Raw genomic sequence first — 24,658 nt, 5'->3', positions numbered from 1 at the left:
ATCATTCACCAGCGACTGAACCTCATATTTCAATCAGAATGATACTGGCGCTTAGAAGGTTAAATTATCAGGGCAGGGTGCATAAACAGGGTCTGTATTTTTTTGAGTTCAGTAGATTGATATGTCATCTGATCAAGGTGCCTGAAATGTTAAAAGGCTAGGGTAAATATGAAGAACCTATTTCCTCTGGCTGGGTAATCAAAAACAAGGGAACATAATCCTAAAATTACAGCTGGCCATTCAAGAGCAAAATCAGGAAACATGTTTTTTAACAAAAAGGATGGTAGAAATCTAGAACTCTCTCTCAAAAGGCTGTTGATGTTGAATCAATTGAAGTTCTTAGGATGGAGATAGATTTTTGTTGTGTAAAGATTTCAAAAGGTATAGAGCAAAGGAAAAAAAACAGATCCATATCAACCATAATCTTATGGAAAGGCTCGAGGGGCTGAATGGCCTTTTCCTCTAGTCTGCATGCCTTAGCTATTTGTTGATTTAAGCAACCTGCCATAGAGATCCTAGCTTTGTTTGCTGGTCTGTGCCTTTTCGCTGTTAATACATTCAGTACAAACGCGCTTCAGGAAAAACTGAAAAAATGTTCTTTTGGTTTTTCCAGCACCTGCAACTATACTCAGGATCAAAGCAAGGAAAATTACAAACTGCATCAACACTGGGTTTTGTGTGAACATAACTAAAAATATAACACTGGAAAGCAGTACAGCAGTGCACTGGGGCCCTAGCATGATTTCACTGGTTATGGATTCTTGCTTGCAGCCCTCTCAAATGCATAATTTTAAGACTTTCCACTATTGGCAGTGAGACTCAGCCACCAGATTAGGTTTGAAAAATTGGAGGTAATGTGCTGTGCATGACTTTCTAGTGAGTATCCAGGTTTCCAAGATACACATCAAATGGAGAAAGCTCAGTGCCAAGGGTATCACGCCAAAAAATGAACCCTCAATTATAGTTACAATGTTACATTGAGGGGTGGTGGCGGCAGATTAGTGGTATTATCACTAGACTAGTATTCCAGAGACACAGGGTAATGCTCTAGGGACACAGGTTCAAATCCCACCACAGCAGATGGTGAAATTTAAAATCAATAACAAAAGTCTGACGGTGACCATGAAACCATTGCTAATTGTTGTAAAAACCTATCTGGTTCACTAATGCCCTTTAGGGAAGGAAATCTGCCATCCTTATCTGGTCTGACCAACAGCAATGTGGTTGATTCTTAAAATGTCCTCTGAGCAAGGGCAATTGGGGATGGGCAATAAATGCTGGCCTAGCCAGCGATGCCCAGATCCCATGAACGAATGTTTTAAAGTTACCAAGTGCGCAGGAGAGCCAGGTCCCAGCGGGTAAACTCAGACAATCCCTAGTAACTAATATACAGATATCAAAATCATGAGGCCAAAAAAGACAAAGACTGATCCAAAGCATATTCCAACGTGGAGAAATGTCCTTTTTCATTAAAAGAGTGAAATGCATTAAAATAAATTAAACTTGTATCTTACAGTTGTTAGGAAATAGAGATAGTTTAAGTAAGTTATATTGGAATTTGTAGCTGTTAGGAATGAGTTTTAACTTTGAAGTATAAATTTGCTTTGTATTTCTGTATCTGTGTTAAGAAAGGTAAAATTGAGTTTTAGTTTCACTTTAAAAAGGTGCTTGCATTTCTAATGAGGCTTTTACAACTGTTGTAGCTAAGGTAAACAAACAAAGGCGGATGAATTGGGTTGCTGCCTAGCAACAGGTGTCCAGTGAGGCATGCCCCTCCCACAGACACATAGAATAAGAAAATCAGCAGTTTGTTTTGGAAGTTGTTGGGGTTCAGCTGGTTTTGAAGATAACTGCCAGAGAAGCAGCCTAGAAGGGGCAGAAAAAATTACTACCCAAGCTAATTTTGGTTGAAAGTAACTGCCACAGAGAGACTAGAACAAGTGGGCCAGGTAGCCAGTCCCAAGCTAAGGAAAGGACCCAAAAATCCAGGGGAGTGGAACAGGGGAAAGTACCAAGCAGGCTTTCTAGTAAAAGGGGGACAAGAACCTGAAAAAGGTCCTGTTAAGTGAAGTTAAGAGTGAGGAGCAGGGAGAAAGGCTCAAAGCTTTAGCTTGAAAGAATCAAAAGCTGCAGAAAGCAGATTTAAAGCGAGAACAGCTTGCAAGAGGCAAAAAGGTCCAGAGACAACTGAAGGTCTGTAACTCTTTGCTATGGGCATGTGAAGCGGTGGTACTGTTGTCAGCTGAGTCAGTGAGAGAAAGCATGTGGAAGACAGCTTGAATGCATGTGGTGACCCAGGGAAGAGGAACATTGGAAGTAAAGTTTGAAACCCTGGAGGTGAACCCTTACGGAAGATGTCTGAGAGAAAACATTGGTTTGGGAGAAGATACCAAGGCAAGGTTTTGGTGAGTGGAGATTGGAAACCCGCATGTAAAAGATTCAGTTCAATGAGACTGATTGACTCACAGTGTGACAAGTGTCGGGGGTGGGGGGAGAGAGTTGAGGAGAGATCCATAGCATCTGGTTGAGGTGACATCTGGTTTCAGAGTGTGGTGTGTCTGACCACAGGGTACCTATTGGCACATGGACTGTGTATTTACTGTCGACATTAGGAGTATAAGATAGCTTTTGTAACCATGTTATCCTTACAAATTTGCATTTATTTGTAAAGGTATAGCTGTGGGTGAAGAAGTATTGTAATATAGTTAATCATTTCTTGTTTAATAAATGTTTTCTTCTTTTGTTAAAAGTTCATCAGCTGACTTCTGTGACTCTGTTCAGTAACACCTCTCCAGGTATCTAGACAAATAAATATGATCCATCAGCTGAGTTCCCACCCGGGGATCTGACTTGTCCAGTGGTAACCTCAGCTGGGATCATAACAAAGTGAACAAGTGTCAATGCAAATAAGTCGCAGTCAAAAGGGAAAATAAAATAAAATTCAATTTACAGCAGAGAACAAGGCCATTCAGCCCAAATAGTCTATGTCCACACAAGCCTCCTCCCATCTTCCTTCGCCTCACCCTATCAGCCTTTCCATCTACTTGTTTCTCCCTCATGCATTTATCTAATTTCCACTTAAATTCTACTCACCTCAACCACTCTATGTGGCAGAATTTCCACATGCTAACCACTATTTAGATAAAGAAGTTTCTCCTGAATTCTTTAAGCGCATGAGACCCATTATTCATAACTAACAATTCACACGATCCATCACAGCAGCAAAGCAACTGCAATTTCACAGGAGTAAGACGACAAAATATCAAGATGACAATCACTAACATGACTGCTCACCGAATGTTTAGTGCTAGTTATTAAAGAAAATGGTTTTCCATGTTGTTGCTTTGGGTAAACATTATGGTCAACTATTTGTTTACTGGTAGTTAGTAGGGATGGTGAAGGGGAGCCTATAGTTTTTAATTTTATACCTGAAGGGTCTGACTTATTGTTAGTTCTTTTGTGCTTGTGGACCATGAGACATACATCTCTGTCCGGTGGGCAGATGTACTGTACTGGGATTAATAGCAGCAATGATGGTGCAGATGTGCAGTGTGACAGCACTCTCTTGTAACACAGACTTCGATCAGGCTGTGATTTTTCCACACAATGAGCAGAGAGAGCAAATGTGGAGCAGGGGCTGACTGCTTTCCTGCAGGAAAAAAAGGAATAAAAAAGTTGGTGAGGCAACCAGGCTGAGTTAACTTTTCATTTCCCATTTTAAATCCTTATTGCTGGACAGAAGTTTACAGAATACACGTAGTAATGTGGACTGATCAAATGATTGGGAAATAAAGAAACTCAGGCCTTACAGCTTGCTTAAGTTTTTTTTTAATTTTGTTAATTGGTAGGAAATATAAAAATAACATGTACTTCTCTGAATCCTGAACAGAATCTTGGGTTAAGCAGTTCATGCTGGCATATTTTGTTTCGAGTTCTTGAGGAGGAAGGACCAAGAAATGTGGGCTTTTCAGCTCAGAAAGCAAGAGATCTTATAGAGGGATATAAAACAGTTAAGGGTATAGAAAAAAATTAACCCTGATTCACCTAAAAGTAATCAACATAAAAAAAATCTGATTATCATATTGCAGTTTGTGGAAATTTGCTGTGTGCAAATTGGCTGCCATGCTCACTACAATTTAAGAATGACTACACTTTAAAAAGTATTTCATTGGTTGTAAAACGCTTTGAAACACCCGATGCTCATGAAAATGCTACATAAATGCAAGTCTTTTATTCGTTTAATTCTCTATTGTGACTATTTTCTTTTATTTGAACTTTAACCTTTATATCTTTCCATTTGTCATTCTCACATTGGAGTACTATTACCAAATACTGTCAGCTAATTGGCAACCAGCTGAGTATCAAACAATGCAGGACAGTGACACCAATCAACAATACAGAAGTGTCGACAACACAATGCAGCAACATGATCAATACGGCAGTACAAATCGATAATACAACATGATATAATATCAACAACACAGGATGGAAGCACAGGTCAACAACGCAGGACAGCAGCAGTTATCGACAGCACAAAACAACACCGCCAATTAACTGTGAAAAATATCCGTCAACAAATGATTCGCTTGTTTCATAGATGCTGTAACTGAAGAGAGGTTTCTGGAACGAAATACAGCCAGTTACAAATCACTATTAAAACTCTTTCTTTTTCCAAAATAGGAATGAAAATGCTTCCACAATCCTGGGCCCTGAATTCATGAGGAGACCTTGAGAGTAGAATTGGTGCCCACCCATTGACAATGTGCCTGACTCCATCTGAAATTCAGATAAGAATTTTGAGTAAGTGCTCATGCTGTTTTTGGTGCATTTGGGACAACTATCTTCTGACAGGGGAATGGGGAGAAGGAGAGAACAGGTTTCACTGCTGTATTTTGTCACAAGATCACCAACACCTCACACCCCACCTCCGCCAGCCACCACAAACCATCATTATAATGACATTTTTTCTTTTTTTTTAAAAAGAATGCTATTGTCTCTTTCTACTGACCAGAAATGCATTCAATTGTTCTTTATTAACTATTTTGCAAAACTGACCTTTAAATGCATAAGTTCACAGGCACTAAGACATTTACATCACAGAAGGCGGCCATTCGGCAATTCATTTCCGTGCCGGTCAACCAAGATCTGACTACACTAATCCCATTTTCCAGCGCTTGGCCCACAGCCCTGGAGGCTATGGCAACACAAGTGAATATCTAAATACTTCTTAAATGTTATTAGAGTTTCTGATTCAACCACTCTTTCAGTCAGTGAGCTCCAGGCTCCCACCACCCTCTGGCTGAAAACATTTCTCCTCAACTCCCCATTTAGCCTTCCACTTCTTACCTTTAATCTAAGCCCTCTAGTTACTGACCCCACTACTAATGGAAAAAGTGCCTTCCTAGTCAGCCTATCTTTGCCCCTCATCTTATACACCTCCATCAGGTCCCCTCTCAACCTTTGTTGCTCCGAGGAAAACAACCCCAGCCTATCCAATCTTTCCTCATAGTTCAGACCCTCCAGCCCAGGCAGCATTCTGGTAAATCTCCTCTGCACCCTCTCCAGTGCAATCACATCCTTCTTATGCAGTGACCAGAACTGCACGCAGTAGTCCAGTTGTGGTCTAACTAGCATTTTATACAGTTCCAGCATAACCTTCCTGCTTTGTGTTCTACACCTCGGCTAGTAAAGGCAAGCATTCCACCTTCTTAACCACCTTATCTACCTGCATTGCTACCTTCAGAGATCTTTGGATATGGACACCAAAATTCCTCTGATCTTCAGTACTTTCCAGAGTCCTACCATTCATAGTGTAGTCCCTTGCCTTGTTAGCCCTTGCCAAATGCATTATCTCACACTTTTCCGGTTTGAATTCCATTTGCCAATGCTCTGCCCAACTGACCAGTCCATTGATATCAAGCTGCAGTTTACAGCTATACTCCTCCAGCCTACCAATTTTCGTGTCAGCTGTGAACTTCTTGGTCATACCCCCTAAGTCCAAATCATTTATGTACACCACAAACAGCCTGTGCCCCAGCACCGAGCCCTGTGGAACTTCACTGGAAACAGACTCCCAGTCACAGAAACATCCCTCTACTATCGCTCTCTGCCTCCTGCCTCTCAGCCAATTTTGGATTCAACATGCCATTTTGCCTTGGGTCTCGTGGGCTCTTACTTTCTTGACCAATCTGCCAGGAGGGACCTTATCAAAAGCCTTGCTAGAGTCCATATAGACCACAACAAATGCATTACCCTCATCAATACTCCGGTTACCTCAAAAAATTCAATCATATTTGTCAAACACAGCTTTCCCTTAACAAATCCATGCTGACCACCCCTGATTAATCCGTGTCTCTCCAAGTGCAGATATATTCTATCCCTCAGAATTCTTTCTAATAACTTCCCCACCACCGAAGTTAGACTGACTGACCTGTAATTTCCTGGACTATCCCTTCTCCCTTTTTTAAAAATGGCACAATATTAGCAGTCCTCCAGTCCTTTGGCACCTCACCTGTGGCCAGAGAGGATTTGAAAATTACTGCCAGTGCCCTGATATCTCTTCCATTGCCTCTCTCAACAGTCTGGGATAAATCTCACCCAGGCCTGTGGATTTATCCACTTTGAAGGCTGCTAAACCCTCTAGTGCCTCCTCTCTCTCTCTCCACGTTAACTTCCTCTAATATTTCACAGTCCTCCAGCCTGATGTCTATACCTGCGTCATCCTTTTCCATTGTGAAGACCAACGCAAAGTATTCATCGAGGACTATATCCACATCTTCCGGGTCCATACACACATTACCTCTATGGTCCCTAATTGGCCCTACTCTTTCCCTAGTTATTCTCTTGCTCTTTATATATTTAAAAAAGCCCATTGAGTTTTCCTTTATTCTACCCGCCTATGCTTTCTCATGCATTCTCTTAGCTTTCCTAATTTCCATTTTAAGTTCACCTTGCACCTTTTAATACTCCTCTAGGGACTCTGCCATATTGAGCTCTTGGCATCTGCCATAAGCTTCTCTTTTATTCTTAAACCTAACCTTTATGTCCCTTGACATCTAGGTTTCTCCGGACTTGGTCCCCCTCTTGTCTTTACAGGAATGTATTTGCCTTGTACTCTTGCTATTTCCTCCTTGAATGCCTCCCACTGTTCTGACACAGTTTTACCTGCAAGTAGCTGCTCCCAGTCCACTTGGGCCAAATCATATCTCATCTTAGTAAAATTAGTTTTTCCACAGCTTAGAACTTTTATTCCCAGCCCAACCTTATCCTTTTCCATAACTATCCTAAATCTAACTGAGTTATGGTCAGTATCTGCAAAACGCTCCCCTACTGATATGCCTTCCACCTGCCCAGGCTCATTTCCGAATATTAGGTCCAGAACTGCCCCTTCCCTTGTTGGGCTTTCTACATACTGGCAAAAAAAGTTCTCCCAAATGCAACTTTTTGCTCCCTCCCTACCTTGCACACTAAAACTATCCCGGTTAATAGTTGGGTAGTTAAAATCCCCTATTACTGCCTTATTATTCTTATACTTCTCTGAAATTTGATTACATATTTGATCCTCTATCTCTCCCTGACTGTATGTGGGCTTATAGTACACACCCAACAGCGTGTTTGCCCCTTTTGTGTTTTTTACTTCTACCCATATGGCCTCATTTGATGATCCTTCCAAGATATCATCCTTCCTCACTGCTATAATTGATTCCTTGATCAATATTGCGACCCCCGCCCTCTTCTATCTCATCTGAATACCCTATAACCAGAAATGCTGAGCTGCCAATCCTGCCCTTCTTTTAGCTAAGTCTCAGTCATAGCTATGATATATTCCCACGTGCCTATCTGTGCCCTCAGCTCATCTGTCTTATTCCTCAGGCTCCTTGTGTTAAAATATATTCCATTTAGCCTTGTTAAACTCACTTCTTCATTACCTAGCCTATGTTTCCTCTGCCTTCCAGACTCACTTACTAGCATTTTAACTTCTAATTCCATCTCAACTTCTCTGTCTCCTGAACTACTTTTCAGGATCCCATCCATCTGCCAATTTAGTTTAAATCCACCCCAACAGCATTAGCAAACCTCCCCGTGAGGAGGTTGGTCCCGTTCCTGTTCAGCCATAATCTTGTACAGGTACCACCTCCCCCAGAAACGGTCCCAATGCTGCAGGAATCTAATCCAAAGTGTCCAGCATTACTAAGGAAAATCCTGAAAGAAATATATTGCACCATGTATTTCAATCACTGAATTTGAATTACTTTAGGTCAGCTCTTGAACATATTAGAATTTACAACAAGGTTGACAGGGAGAAGAAACTAGCAAAATCCAAGTTTTGCCCCAAGAAAAGGAAAGCCAGAATGGATTTGTTAAGGGGAAAAATCACATTTAACTAAACTAATGAGCTTTTTGGTGAGGCAACAGAGAGGGTTGATATGGGTCATGCAGCTGATGTGGCATACCTGGACTTTCAAAATGCATTTGATAAAGTGTTACATGATGAAGTGCCACATAATAGACTTGCCAGCAAAGTTGAAGTTCGTGGAATAAAAGGGACAGTGGCAGCATGGAGCTGGCAGAATGACAAGAAACAAAGTAGTGGTGAACGGTTGTTTTTTGGAGTGGAGGAAGATACACAGTGATGTTCCCATTGTACTAGGTTAACTGCTTTTCTTGATCCATATACATGACCTAGACTTGACATGTACAGAGCACAATTTCAATATTTGCAGATGACAACAAACTTGGAAGTATGGTGAATTGTGAGGAGGATTCAGAGAGACTTCAAGAAGACACAGACAGGCTGGTGAAATGGGCGGACACCATTCTTCCTTTCTTTATCGGCCTTCCCCAAGTTACATGGGATTGCCACAATGCTGGTTGGTCACACCATCGTATCAGCCATCATTTTTCGGATTCTGTGGGTGGTTTTACAGCCAGCTGCCCTTCCTGCCACTAACCCTCCCCATTTATCCAGGTTGGGGACCGGCACCGATATACAGTGGCATGCCTACACGAGTGGCTGGATTCTTTCGTAGCCAACAACTTGAATCCAGGGCCTTCCGGCTCAGAGGTAGAAGAACTACCCACTGAGCCGCTCTAGCTCCCTCCACGGTTGAATGGACAGACATGTGGCGGAATAATTTTAACACAAGAAAATAAGAAATGGTGCATTTTGGTAGGGAGAATGAGGAGAGGCAAAATAAAGATACGAGTCTAAAGGGGTGCAGGAGAAGAGAAACCTGGAAGTCTATGCGCACAAACTGTTGAAGGTGTATGCCAAGAAGCTCAATATCATCCAGTACACAGCTTGATCATTACCCCAAAGCCCCCACACTCCACCACCACTGAACTCAACATCCATCCAATCCACCACCAGTCCATTATGGCTGCAGTATGTACATCTTACACAGTAGACTGCAACAACTCAGCAAGGTTATATCAACAAAACATGCAATCTTGACAACCAAGATAAAGAATGGCAATGTTGGGGGAACACCATAAATCTCCTAATTCCCCTCCAAGTTCTCACACATCCTGATTTCGGCCGACAGCACTGCTCCGTCAGCATTGCAGGATCAGAATCAGAAATTCCCTACCTGATACAGTGATGGTGCTTTCAGACTGATGAGGACTGCCATGCTTTAAGGAAGACACCCACTGCACTAATCTCAGGGCAACTAAGTATGGACAATAAATGCTGGCCTTGCTAATGTTATCTACATCCTGACAACAGATGAAACAAAAAGGGGGTATTTTCTCATCCTCTGCTCAGGAACAAATTGGTGCCCATTTATTCTTTTTAAGTTGAGCTAACCTCTTTGCTCAGCTACACACAGATAATTTCTGTTCTGTTTTGTTTGTGGCACAACACTATTCAGTTAATTTTAGCCATTGCTTGCCAACTATACCAATAGCCCTATTCTGTAGCAGTTTCTTTAATAGTACCTTAAAAGTAATGTTTTCATTTCTTAATGACATTGAGGAAAATTTGGATTTCTATCACATGCAATTTTTGAGAGTATTTTCCACTGTTTACCATTACAGGGAATGGAGGAATAAAGCATCTGCATAGCTCATTCAGTTAATAAGGCAGTGAGGCAGAATAATGTAACTGATTGTTAACAGGATGTAACTTCCCACTAGTGGGATGTTAAGTGCCATTGCTATAGACAGTTTGGTTTAGAAATGCCAGCTGGATTTATCACCCCTCTCAAACTCTGACCAAAATAGCATTCCATCATCTAGCTGGAAGTTAACCCACTCCCACCCCTCCAATTGTTTTTGATTTATCGCTTTGCAGGGGAGCTGGAAGTGATGTGCATTACATTACACGAGCAAGTATATCAGAAACGGGGAAATGAGGTGTGGGGCCACTGTACAAAATTCTCAGATTTCTAACATTAAAACATTTTTAGCTGGAATTTTCAAAGGGGTTTTCCTGAACAACTGTTCTTCCAGGATTTCTTCAGAAATTCTACTTCCTTATTTCGATAGGTAAAAGCACAAGGTAGCCAACTGGAAAATCCAAATATGCATTCACTCATGCATGCATGTCTGCGTCAACCCAGAGCTGGCAGATCTGGCAGCCAGCAATTTACAGAGCAGCGAACAAAAATATGTTCAAATCCAATTAATCCAATATCTGATCACTAACAGGCTAACTGGGACATCCCATGTCAGTTTCATAACATACAAACAAAACAAACTAGAAGCATTGCAAGATCACAAGTTATTTACAAATGAAGGAGGGCAATCAACCCATCATCATTCATCCAACCAGAGGGATCTCAACATTACAATTACAGCATTCAATTGATTCCTAAATAATTCCAGGGGTATTGTCTACATTACGCAAAATGGAAGTTTAATCCACATGTTAATTTCTCTTTCTATAAAAGACAACTTCCTGATTTAAGTCCTAAAATGAACTTTAGTTGATTTGAAATAAAAACAAAAAATGTTGGGAAAACTCAGCTGGTCAGGCAGCATCTGTGAAAACAGAATTAACATTTCAGGTTAATGACCTTACATCAGAACACTTTTTAGGTAATAATCAGGGTTAACCTTTTCTACATCCTTAACTATATTATATCCTTCTGTAAGATCACTTGCCTTCTGAGCTGAAAAGCCCAAATTGTTCAGTCCTTTCTGCACAAAAAAAAAATGCCATTATTGGCTACTTGATCCAAGATTGTGTTTGTGATTCAGAGAAATGCATGTCATTTTATATTTCCTATCAAATAACCAGAAGATTTTTTTTAAGCCATAAGGCCTGAATTTCTTTGCTGCCCAATCATTCGATCAGTCCACAATATTCTGCAGACTAGTCTCTGAAAATAAGGATTTAAAATGGGCAAGGAAGAGTTATGTGAATTCAGCCTGGTTGCTTCACCAACCATTTTATTCCTTTCTTCCTGCAGGAAAGCAATCAGCCTCTGCTCCACACTTGGTCTCCATGCTCATTATATGGGAATATCACAGCCTGACACAAGGTTGTGCTATACAGTACATTAAGAGAGCACTGTCACACTGCACCATCATCCTATGTTACTGCTAATAATCCCAGTACCGTACATGTGCTCACTGGACACAGATGTGTGTGTCATGGTCCTCAAGCACTAAAGGATTGATGGCAATTCAGATCTTTCTTCAGTTTTAAATTCAAAACTAAAAGTTGTCATTCACTATCACAATTCCCACTAGCTATCAGTAAAGAAATAGTTGACCATAATGTTTACTCAAAGCAACAACCTGGAAAACATTACTTTTCAAACAATTAGCACTGAACATTCAGTGCACATTCATGTCACTGCATTATTAACTTTAATGAAAAAAAAGACTTGCATTTATATTGCATAACCACAGGATTTCCCAAAGTGTTTTGCAGTCAATTAAGTATTTTTGAAGTGTAGTAACAGTTGTAATGTTGTAAACACACCAACCAACTTGCACAAAAGCAATCTTCCACAAACAGCAACACTCTGATTGTAATCTGATGTTGATTGAGGGATAAATATTGACCAGGATACTGGTGATAATTCCACTGCTCTTCATCAAAATTGTGCCATGGGATCTTTTACCCCACCCAAGAGGGCCAACAGCTTCACATCTCATCTGAAAGACTGCACTGCTGTCAATGCAGCATTCCTTGCATACTGCACTAGAGTATCAACCTTGATTTTTGTGTTCAAGTCCTGGAGTGGGACTTGAACCCACAACCTTCTGTCTCAGAGGCAAGTGTGCTACCAACTGAACCATAGCTAACACTAATATGTAGGTTCATGTGCAGCTCAGGACTTCACATGCAGGGAATTACAATCTGAAGCGTATTTATTCCTTTTATAGGAAACAGGAGGTTCAGCCAAGTGTGTAGCTATGTTATGAAGAACTGTATTCTGTCTCTGTACCACTGTAAATTATTTCTGACTATAGACAGTGATACTAGGGAAATTTGATCTTGCACGAAAATGGGTGTGCAAGGGGTAAGTGAACACTATGTATTCATATGGTTCTGGGGGGCATATGGGGGCGGCTGTCATTGTGCGTTTACAGTGGACAGGTGAATGCTGCATGCGCTTGTTCATTTGGTCCCAGGTGAAGTGAAGGCATCTGACACATTGTTTCTCAGAGAAGTTCAAGTAGAAGCTCTCCCTGAAGATCCACTGTGATAGAGGCCTCGTGTGTAATACCCTTTGTCCAGCTGTTCTTGCTTTCTCCTGTCTTCTTGGATGTTTTTGCTTGTCCTCCAGTCCCAAAGGCAGAACTCCCTGACCACCTCTGGCTACAGTAAAACTGCTTAAGACAGACAAAAATAGTCAAGCAACAGTAATTACTGGTTAGCGCAAGTCAGAAATCCATTGTAGAAAGAATATTTGCAAAGAAATGCTCAGAAATTAAAAGGACAGGCCTGCAATTACCCCTTATGGTACCCCTAATGCAGATGTACCCTCCAAGCAGTGCAGCTCTGGAGGCCATCCTGCCTGTTTATGCAAAGGAATTGCTCTGCAATGACAGTCAGGCACTGAGGCAGAACCAGTTTCAAAAAAGTTCGAACAACAAACCAGGACACTTATATATTTTAAGATAGCTTTTTAATATTTTTGGCCCAAGTCCTGAATGTCAATGGAGGAGTTTGATCCAATTTGATGGGAGGTGTACTTCCAGCTTGGAATGGCTGAGTGCACCCACCCACCATATTGGACCCCTAGGCAACACAATCAAATTGCCAAGCCTCTGTTTTTTTGGCCCCACTTTCAGACCAGTTTCTCTGTGAAGAGATCTCAGCAAAAAGAGGAAATTTTGGATGGGAACTACTAAGCACAATTATGTAAAGCAAATGGCTATTTTTTTTTCCATTCTTTCATGGAACGTGGGCATTGCCAACTAGGGCAATTCTATTGCCCAGCCCTAACTACCCTTGAGAAGCAGATGGTGAGCCGCCTTCTTGAACCACTGCAGTCCATGTGGCATAGGTACATCCACAGTGCTGTTAGGGAGCGAGTTCCAGGATTTTGACCCAGCGGCAGTGAAGGAATGGCGATATAGTTCCAAGTCAGGAAGGCGTGAGGCTTGGAGGGGAGCCTGCAGGTGGTGTTGTTCCCATGCATCTGCTGCCCTTATCCTTATAGGTGGTAGAGGCCGTGGGTTTGGAGGGTGCTGTTGTAGAGGTCACGGGTTTGGAAGGTGCTGTCCAAGAAGTTTTGGTGAGTTGCTACAGTGCATCTTGTAGATGGTGCACACTGCTGCTACTGGGCATCAATGATGGAGGGTGTGGATTTTGAACGTGGTAGATGAGGTGCTAATCAAGTAGGGTGCTTTATCTGGATGGTGTCGAGCTTCTTGAGCACTGTTGGAGCTGCACCCATCCAGGGAAGTAGAGAGTATTCCATCACACCCTTGACTTGAGCCTTGTAGGTGGTGGACAGGCTTTGTGGAGTCAGGAGGTGAGTTACTCTTCGCAGAATTCCCAGCCTCTGACCTGCTCTTGTACCCACAGTGTTTCTATGGCCAGTCTAGTTCAGTTGCTGGTCAATGTTAACCCACAGGATGTTGATTATGGGGCATTCAGCAATAGTAATGCTATTTAATGTCAAGGGATGATGATTAGATTCTCTCTTTTTGGAGCTGGTCATTGACTGGCACTTGTGTGGTGCGAATGTGGTCAAAATTGGCCATGTAATGAGCTGTGTTTCTTCAGAACACAAGTACAGAGAAACACAGAAACAAGGAGCAGGAGTAGGCCATTCGGCCTTTTGAGCCTGCCCCGCCATTCATTATGATCATGGCTGATCATCCAACTTAATAGCTTGCTCCCGCTTTCTCCCTATACCCTTTGATCCCTTTCACCCCAAGACTAAATCTAAGTCCTTCTTGAAGCATACAATGTTTTGGTCTCAACTACTTTCTGTGGTAACGAGTTCCACAGGCTCACCACTCTCTGGGTGAAGAAATTTCCCCTCATCTCAGTCCTAAATGGTCTACCCCATATCCTCAGACCGTGACACCTGGTTCTGGACTCCCCTACCACCGGGAACATCCTTCCTGCATCTACCCTGTCTAGTCCTGTTAGAATTTTATAGGTTTCTATTAGATCCCCCTCATTCTTCTGAACTCCAGCGAATATAATCCTAATCGACTCAATCTCTCCTTATATGTCAGTCCCAGGAATCCGTCGGGTAAACCTTCGCTGCACTCCCTCTACAGCAAGTACATCCTTCCTCAGATAAGGAAACCAAAACTGCATGCAATATTCCAGGTGTGGTCTCACCAAGGCCTGTACAATTTCAGCAAGACATCCCTGTTCCTGTACTCAGATCCTCTGGCTATGAAGGCCAACATACCATTTGCCTTCTTTACCGCCTGCTGCACCTGCATGCTTGCCTTCAGCGACCGGTGTACAAGGACACCCAAGTCTCGTTGCACATTCCCCTCTCTCAATTTATAGCCATTCAGATAATAATCTGCCTTCTTGTTTTTGCTAGCAAAATGGATAACCTCACATTTATCCACATTATACTGCATCTGCCATGCATTTGCTCACTCAGCTTGTCCAAATCACACAAGCATCTCTGCATCCTCCTCACAGCTCACCCTCCCACCCAGCTTTGTGTCATCTGCAAATTTGGAGATATTACATTTAACTCCTTGATCTGATTGTTTAAAATCCTGGGCGGAGCATTTAATTTGTAAATTACTGGATGACGCAAGGGTTAAATAAGGTCTGATTCCTCCTTGTCCACTAAACTGGAATTTCACACATAGGTCTACATCATGTAGGCTATACCTCACATGGTATTCCAACTATTAGTTCAAAATATTCTTATTTCATGGAGCTGACTTCCCAGTTAAGATCAGGTTTTCCTTGATGCCACTGAAAGCAATCAGAATTCACTCAGCAACACAGCTCAAGTGGCAATCAGCACTTTCACCTAAGTTTTCTCATTTCAATTTTTCAGCTAAAGTGTATATAAACAAGGACTGCAATGAACAGCCATTCTGTATAACTTAAAGCCGACTCACAACATGAATTCTGACTCATGTTCGATCTTTTGTGCGATATAAACTGGATCCCAAGGCTCCTTGGATAGATACAAGATAAATGATAGTTGGAAATGTATTTACAGCTTACCTTAACCCATGACCATGTGGGTAGGATTGCTAATATGCAGCAGATTCACAGCTAACAGTACCCAGCCTCCCATCCTGCATAGGTTATCATCTTTTAGTTGCATACCACAGTCTGCAACTCACGGATTTTAAATCCTATTCAAACTTGTATATCTCCAGTAAAAATACACCGGGTTAGATGAAACAGGCAGGAGGAGCGTTAACTGGTACACACCAGTTGGGCCAAACAGCCTGTTTCTGTGCTATAAATGCTATGAAATTCTATGAAAAGCAAGTTCAGGTGCAAATGTTAGGTAATTCACTCACACTAAATTAAATGGGAATAAAATCTATTTTATAAAGCTTGATTTCTACTGCTCGTAACCTCAAATTACATTTCAGCACAACAAATACACAAATAAGATTGAATTGCTAGTTTCAACAACTATTTGAAAGTCATAAAAGTCACCTGAAAAGCCATGGAATTGGCAGCAGCTAGGAACATCCGCAGTGGCAGCTTTGCCTTGTAAGATCGGTGGCTCCATAAACGATGCGCACCAGCTGTCACTCCAAGAGCCGTAACTATAAAACAAAAATAAGCTGTGGAAAAATACAATAACTTGGATTAGTACCATGGCATATTACTTTCTGCATTGATGTCTGTGCAGCTGGCACGTACAGTAAAACCAGACCAATAATGCAAAGTGAGTTCCATACCTTTTTACCAAAATCATTGTTCCCTCACGTTATATCCTCTACACCAGTATACTGTGTTACTCAAAGGGAAGCATTCATGGCCCAGAGAGCTAATTGCCTCTTGAGTAATGAGAGTTATTGAGATGGTGGTCAAGTCAGAGCTTATACTGCAAACAGGGGGAAAGTCTGGGTAAAATTTATAGGCTTCAGTTCACTAAAGTAAAAAAAACAAAAATAACTGGAAATATACAGCATGTCAGCATCTGAAAAGAAAAAGTGGTTGCTATTTCCTCTGTTCTGTCTGTCAAAAGGTCAGCACATGAATCATTAATCTGGCTTTTGTTGTCAATGCTACCACATCTGCTGTGTACTTTCAATATTTTCTGGGTTTGTCTTAGATTTCCAACATTTGCATCTCCTTTTCCCCCATAACACTAAACTCACTTTAATAAGTTATTCTCTGATGACTAGGAAGAAATTAATCATGGACAGTAGCATAAAATGGTTCATAGCAAAGTGGGAGGCTGTTTTACACATGCCTGATTTTCTTTTCAGTTGACCATGTAAATGAGCGACAAAGTTTCAGTGGATATGTCTCAGAAGCAATGCAAATTATTGAGGAATATCGTGCAAAATCTAGCATGAATCTGAGCTGCACAAACTTCCTTGTTAAAAAATTATGCAGCACCACCTCTTACAGCATAACTCCATTGACATATTCTAGGAAATTGAGTATGTCAGAAATTTTACAATGCAAGGAAAACCACTTACTAACAATTTTACAAGTTTGTTTTCAACTACTTCAGGCATTTGACTCGGATTGAATTTGCTCTGTTCTTTGTATTAATTCGTGGAATGTCCTATTTCAAGCAAGTTCTCTATACACTCTCCAGAATGTCAACAAAAATCATAACACTGCAGATGCTGGAAATCTGAAATAAAAACAAAAAAGACTGGAAATACTCAGCAGGTCTGGCAGCACCTATCCTTGACCTGAAACATTAACTCAGTTTCTCTCTCCACCAATGCTGCCAGACCTGCTGAGTATTTCCAGCATTTTTTGTTTCTCCAGAATGTCAATCTGATTTGAAGCATAGAAAATAAATTGGTAATCCTAAGACTCTGTAACTCTTTCGAGTACAAACCCGTTTCCATCTGTTTCAGATGAAGTTACATTGTTTGCCATGTTGAGATTTGAACTCTTGATCTTGGGGTTACAAACCCAGTACCATAACCACTTGGCTATTTAGGCCAAGCCTCTAAGACTCTGTAACTCTTTCGAGTACAAACACGTTTCCATCTGTTTCAGATGAAGTTACATTGTTTCATAGTTCACCATTGTGAGATTTGAACTTTTGAGCTTAGGGTTACAAACCCAGTACCATAACCACTTGGCTATTTAGGCCAAGCCTCTAAGACTCTAACTCTTTCGAGTACAAACCCGTTTCCATCTGTTTCAGATGAAGTTACATTGTTTCATAGTTTTGCCATTGTGAGATTTGAACTCTTGATCTTAGGGTTACAAGCCCAGTACCATAACCACTTGGCTATTTAGGCCAAGCCTCTAAGACTCTGTAACTCTTTCGAGTACAAACCCATTTCCATCTGTTTCAGATGAAGTTACATTGTTTCATAGTTTGCCATTGTGAGATTTGAACTCTTGATCTTGGGGTTACAAACCCAGTACCATAACCACTTGGCTATTTAGGCCAAGCTAAGCCTACTGCACCTGGTATTCCCAGGCAGTCTCCCATCCAAGTACTAACCAGGCCTGAGTCTGCTTAGCTTCCGAGATCAGACGAGATCGGGCGTTTTCAGACTAGTATGGCCGTAGGCTATAGAATATTGTAACTCTTTCGAGTACAAACATGTTTCCATCTGTTTCAGATGAAGTTATATTGTTTCATAGTTTGCCACTGTGAGATTTGAACTCTTGATCTTGGGGTTACAAACCCAGTACCATAACCACAGGTACAAACACTGGGCTGCAAACATGTTTCCATCTGTTCCTATTCAGATGAAGTCACATTGTTTCATAGTTTGCCATTGTGAGATTTGAACTCTTGATCTTGGGGTTACAAGCCCAGTACCATAACCACTTGGCTATTTAGGCCAAGCCTCTAAGACTCTGTAACTCTTTTGAGTACAAACACATTTCCATCTGTTTCAGATGAAGTTACATTGTTTCATAGTTTTGCCATTGTGAGATTTGAACTCTTGATACTCTTTTGAGTAAACCTGTTTCCATCTGTTTCAGATGAAGTTACATTGTTTCATAGTTTGCCATTGTGAGATTTGAACTCTTGATCTGGGGGTTACAAACCCAGTACCATAACCACTTGGCTATTTAGGCCAAGCCTCTAAGACTCTGTAGCTGAACTTAAATGCACAGTTATTCAACAAGAGATTTAATTCAGAAAGTTAGACTAAAGACAGCAATTACATTGATTGGTTAAAAAGCATTGCTTGTTATGGGCTAAACAATGGAAGATCAGCATCCAGATTTCACCCATATTTTCATAACAGAAGCATCAGTCTACTGAATTACTTGGTAAATAACGAGGTGGGATCTTTTCACTACAACCAACGTTTCACCATATATATGAATTTGCTATTAAAAGGTTCTATTATTCAAATCTACAGAACTGTCATTACTTACGTAATTTATGTACATACTTGACAATTTTTACCTACATTTATGCATGTAGATTGTAAATGCATGCATTTGGTAATTCTGGTCTAGTCATGTTGCACATGCAATGTCGTTTGATGGACAGAAGTCTACATACCCCTTGTGGTTGGTCAACCCAAGTAAACACCAGGAACAAAATTAAGCTAAACTCCCATTATCTCACAGTCTGGGCAACATTCTTCCTGTGTGCTAAATGATCACATTTAAGTTTTCAAATTGGTGATATCTAGGTACACATTCCACACAGGAGGAAACAGATATTTTGTGTATAATGTTATACATGTGATAATTTTGTACCCAGTCAGGTTTATCTGTAATAGCCCCTAACTTTAATGTATACGGTAAGAGCTCTTGTCATCTGTCCTTTTTTGAACGAGTATAGATTTTGAGTGGAGTGTCTAGAACTTATCTTTGCATTTTAGAAATTATGATTTTAAATTTGCCAATTTTCCCAATTACAACTGTACACAATGAAGAAGCATTCTTTGAATTACTAAAGTTTGCAATTATTTACATCAACACATATCAGGGTGCAACATCTGTACTTATTTCTGCTCTTTTTAAGGTTTTAGACATGGCATAAAATAATGATTGACATTTCTCCAAATGGTGGATTTTAAACTTTGAATACTATGAACCACAAAAGGTATGTAATAATGAGAGACTTTTTTTTGGATAACGCTGCACCTTTTTATTGAACTTTAGTCAACATATACCATAATTTGCTCTCTGGTATTTGACTGCAATGTTTGTTGCCCATGGCAACTTCAAGCCAGATTAGATAATGCATGCAAACCAGGCAGCAAAAATACCCAAGCCATGAGTTCAAGCCCTGCAGATAAGAACAGTAATTTCTCATTAAAACTTTCTGATAGATCCAGGTGGCCATCTAACATTTTTATAACTTCCTGTTTTTCTAACTGACTAAAAAGTGTATAATTTGCTAAATGTGGTCTCTCCTTGCTATCTATATACAGTTCAAACTAGTTTAATTCAAATGATTTAATAATTCACATTTTAAGCATAAATTCTCAATTTACTATGTTATCAATGATTTGAATTAAGCAATGTTGAACCATTCATTTTAGTACAAACAATAACTTTGAATTAACCATATAAAAGTAATTTTTATAGATAGAGATTGCTGTATTATTTACCCAGGCTTTGGATTCAACCAGTCAAACACTGTAGATCAACCACTGTTTCAAGTTGGTGTTCTCAGTTCTCTCTCTCTCAATGATTAAAAATTAAATCTCCTGAGGAATATGGAGTGCCCATCAGTATTTAAACATAGGAGTGGAAAAACTGAGCAGTTCTCATGATGTCATGAGCCATTGAAGAAAAGTTCTGTGCATTGTCAGAGGTAGGAGTGCTGCCTATAAATAAATTGATGGCTGTACACTATTCGTTATGGACACAACTGGAATTTTGATTTTGTTTTGGATTAACAAAAATTGTTCCTCTCAATCATGTTTTCAACAGTGATAGATCATTGGGTAGTTCATTTGATATAATATTCCTGCATAATATAGCAAACTATAGCACAGTATTTGAATTCTGTGCAGAGATCTCATGGGAAACTTTGAATGTTTCTTGTGACAGTGAACGGTACATTCACTATTGCTCCAAACAATGCAACTGTTATTAATAGAAAACCTGTCAACACCAAACTGTTTGTTTTGCCATATATTACCACATCAATTTTCCCTTACCCCAATAACCTTAACAACTTCTGTACATACTTAGATTATTTACCAATAATCATGATTAATCTTAATAATGACACAATACCAACTTTCACATTTACATCCAAATTGATTAGACCCAATCTGTATTAACCTTAATACCATACATAGCAAATGGTAATTGGTAGATTTGCTGCATATCCAATTGTTTAGCTCCCTAATACTTTTAATAGTACACACAATACATTCTAATGTGCTCTTTATGAAAATCATTCAGAATTGGTGAACATAATCTGTATACACAATAATCTTTATAATTTCCATGGATATCCAAATGGTTTAGAATCTGTGGCAAACTGATTTAGTTACAACTGCAGTTATGCCATGGAACATGGGCTGATTCTCGTATTTTAAAATTAAAAGTTTATCTATACAAGTCCTATTTCAATAGGTCATAAATCAATCTCACAATGCTTCTTATGTGCACAGCCCAATTTTTGTGGTGCAAGCAAGAATCAACACATCACTAAATATTGAAGGTTTTTCATTGAAAGCCAGGTGATATTTTGTTGGTGGTCGCTTGACAATATTAAATACTAAATGATTGCTTACTCTTAAAGACGACCTTATTTGGAATACATATAAAATACTCTCCTGTTAAAGATGGGATATGACCATCTTTTAATGCAACATGGAATTCTTATTGATGATAAATTGTAGATAATAAGTCCAGACTGAATTATTGGTTATTCCAGAGCCTAGTTTACAAAACCGGCTAAATAAAATAAATCCAAGATAATTCCATTATTGATCACCTCAAACCTTCTTTGCCTGAAGTATGTTTAAATAATGTGACAACACTGCAATCTCCTGGGGGTGATTATAACAAGAAGGTAGATCAACGGAAAGTTAATTAACGCTGTTTCAAATCCCCTCCTATAATTTTTTACCTCTCTGCTCAGAAAAATGCGGGATTTTTCAGGTGACCGCAGTAGCCGGAGACTGAAACTAATAACTTGGCTCCGGAATTCACTCCCTGCCTCTCTTGCCCCCCTTAAAACGCTTAGGCCGTACCCCTTTCACACAAATTTTGGTCACCTGTCTCAACAGCTCCTTATGTGGCTCGGCGTCAATATTTTGTTTGATTGCCTGCTTTTTAAATGCAACTTGTTGTTCAAAGGACACCGCAAATATTCAGTATCCATCTTTTTTTTTCTCGGGGACGAAAGTGAACACCTGAATAACCGCTTTTAATCGTTCACATGATCCCCTAACTAAGAACTAATGTGACCAGATTCTCTGCCCAGACATTGACACCGGTGTGGGAATCAAACATGATGCGTCATTCTGTGACTGGAATACCTCTGAACCATTGCCGACTCTACAGTCTGCACTGTGGCGTCTGATTATAACTGGCCCATAGCGATGCGCATTAAGATTCATTTATTGCGACTGATAATCACTCACGATTTGCTGCTTGATTGATTCAGCCAGACCCCATTCCGCTCTAAGTGCCTGCCAGCACAGAGGAGGGTTTTTTTTTTCTTGCGAAACATTGTAAAGCCAGGGGATGGCCGTGCCCGCCCGACAGGAACACAAGCGGCGCTTCTTTGCAAACGTCGCATTTGCCACCCCTCCCTTCACACAGGGGCAGGCACTAAATTCACTACGGGGTTGTTGATTTATATATAAACTTACTGAAAACCGGGGTTGAGAGGGCGGCTGGCCTGGGTTTGGAAGGGTAGTGGTGGATGGTGGATGGAGGATGGATGGAGGGAGGGAGTGCGCAGTAAGTGCGGACACTTACCCCACAGCCATGTTAGCGGCTGAGCCTGCGGGAGGAGGGTCAGCGAGTACAGGGCGCCCAAATGCAGCAGGCTCATCAGGGCCACGTTTCTCCAGACGATTCTCTGTTCAGACTCGGCTTTCTGCTGCCTGTTGTCGGCAGCCGAGCTGGGGGCTCCTCCATTCGGTTCCGCCACCGCCTCCGCCTCCGCCTCCTCCTCCTCCTTTCCGGCGATCTTGTCCTGATTCTCCATATTCACCAGCTTTCAGTATCCCCGCTGTGTAAAGCCAGGCAGCAGTGGAGATGGCTGCCTGTTAGCGCAGAAATAGGCGGGGAGTGGGGAGGGAAGGAAGGCTACAGCAAAACCATTACCGGCAGCGCAGGCATCTTGCACCAAGTGTGCAGCCCTCTCCAGCAGGGCAGCCAATCACAGTCACCACTTAAAAGCTGCTCGTCCTGTAGGGAATGACTGCATCAAACCCAACACCCAAACCATAGCAACCAGACCATAGGCAGGGTCCAGCACCATAGCAAACAAACTATAGGCAAGGTCCAGCACCATAGCAACCAGACCAGAGCAACCAGGCCAGGAACAGGGTCCAGCACCATGGCAACCAGACCATAGGCAGGGTCCAGAATCATAGCAACCAGACCATAGGCAGGGTCCAGAATCATAGCAACCAGACCATAGGCAGGGTCCAGAATCATAGCAACCAGACCATAGGCAGGGTCCAGACCATAGCAACCAGACCAGGGTCAGGGTCCAGCACCATGGCAACCAGACCAGGGGCAGGGTCCAGCACCATAGCAACCAGACCATAGCAACCAGATCATAGGTAGGGTCCAGCACCATAGCAACCAGACTACAGCCAAGGTCCAGCACCATAGCAACCAAACCATAGGCAAGGTCCAACACCATAACAACCAGACCATAGGCAGGGTCCAGCACCATAGCAACCAGACCACAGCCAGGGTCCAGCATCATAGCAACCAGACCAGGGTCAGGGTCCAGCACCATGGCAACCAGACCATAGCAACCAGATCATAGGTAGGGTCCAGCACCATAGCAACCAGACTACAGCCAAGGTCCAGCACCATAGCAACCAAACCATAGGCAAGGTCCAGCACCATAGCAACCAGACCATAGGCAGGGTCCAGCACCATAGCAACCAGACCATAGGCAGGGTCCAGAATCATAGCAACCAGACCATAGGCAGGGTCCAGACCATAGCAACCAGACCAGGGTCAGGGTCCAGCACCATGGCAACCAGACCAGGGGCAGGGTCCAGCACCATAGCAACCAGACCATAGCAACCAGATCATAGGTAGGGTCCAGCACCATAGCAACCAGACTACAGCCAAGGTCCAGCACCATAGCAACCAAACCATAGGCAAGGTCCAGCACCATAGCAACCAGACCATAGGCAGGGTCCAGCACCATAGCAACCAGACCACAGCCAGGGTCCAGCATCATAGCAACCAGACCAGGGTCAGGGTCCAGCACCATGGCAACCAGACCCGGGGCAGGTCCAGCACCATAGAAACCCGACAGGGCAGGGTCCAGCACCATAGCAACCAGACCATAGCAACCAGATCATAGGTAGGGTCCAGCACCATAGCAACCAGACTACAGCCAAGGTCCAGCACCATAGCAACCAAACCATAGGCAAGGTCCAGCACCATAGCAACCAGACCATAGGCAGGTTCCAGCACCATAGCAACCAGACCACAGCCAGGGTCCAGCATCATAGCAACCAGACCAGGGTCAGGGTCCAGCACCATGGCAACCAGACCCGGGGCAGGTCCAGCACCATAGAAACCCGACAGGGCAGGGTCCAGCACCATAGCAACCAGACCATAGCAACCAGATCATAGGTAGGGTCCAGCACCATAGCAACCAGACCACAGCCAGGGTCCAGCACCATAGCAATCAAACTATAGGCAAGGTCCAGCACCACAGCAACTAGACCAGGGGCAGGGTCCAGCACCATGCCAACCAGACCCGGGGCAGGGTCCAGCACTATAGAAACCTGACAGGGCAGGGTCCAGCACCATTACAACCAGACCATAGCAACCAGATCATAGGTAGGGTCCAGCACCATAGCAACCAGACTACAACCAAGGCCCAGCACCATAGCAACCAAACTATAGATAAGGTCCAGCACCATTGCAACCAGACCATAGCAACCAGACCATAAG

The 24,658-nt window shown here is 41.9% G+C and overlaps 1 protein-coding gene and 1 non-coding gene across 2 annotated transcripts in view; both read right to left on the bottom strand.

The window, feature by feature from the left end:
- The window catches only part of LOC121277595 (stearoyl-CoA desaturase 5-like), a 72,511-nt gene extending 49,670 nt beyond the window's left edge, over positions 1-22,841 (bottom strand). Inside the window, exons 1-2 of the mRNA XM_041187125.1 lie at positions 22,481-22,841; positions 16,070-16,200 (exon numbers count right to left, since the gene is read on the bottom strand). Of these exons, the coding sequence (XP_041043059.1) occupies positions 16,070-16,200; positions 22,481-22,712 (363 nt within the window). The 5' untranslated portion in view covers positions 22,713-22,841. The remainder of the gene's footprint in view (positions 1-16,069; positions 16,201-22,480) is intronic.
- LOC121285568 lies at positions 18,014-18,132 on the bottom strand. Its single transcript, XR_005944717.1, has one exon. It is a non-coding gene; the product is annotated as a 5S ribosomal RNA (ribosomal RNA).
- Positions 22,842-24,658: the final 1,817 nt, after the last annotated feature.

The sequence above is a fragment of the Carcharodon carcharias genome, chromosome 1 (assembly GCF_017639515.1).
Source record: "Carcharodon carcharias isolate sCarCar2 chromosome 1, sCarCar2.pri, whole genome shotgun sequence".
Lineage (NCBI taxonomy): Eukaryota > Metazoa > Chordata > Chondrichthyes > Lamniformes > Lamnidae > Carcharodon > Carcharodon carcharias.
The sequence above is the reverse complement of the archived record's forward strand: the minus strand, read 5'-3'. Positions and strand labels throughout refer to the sequence as shown.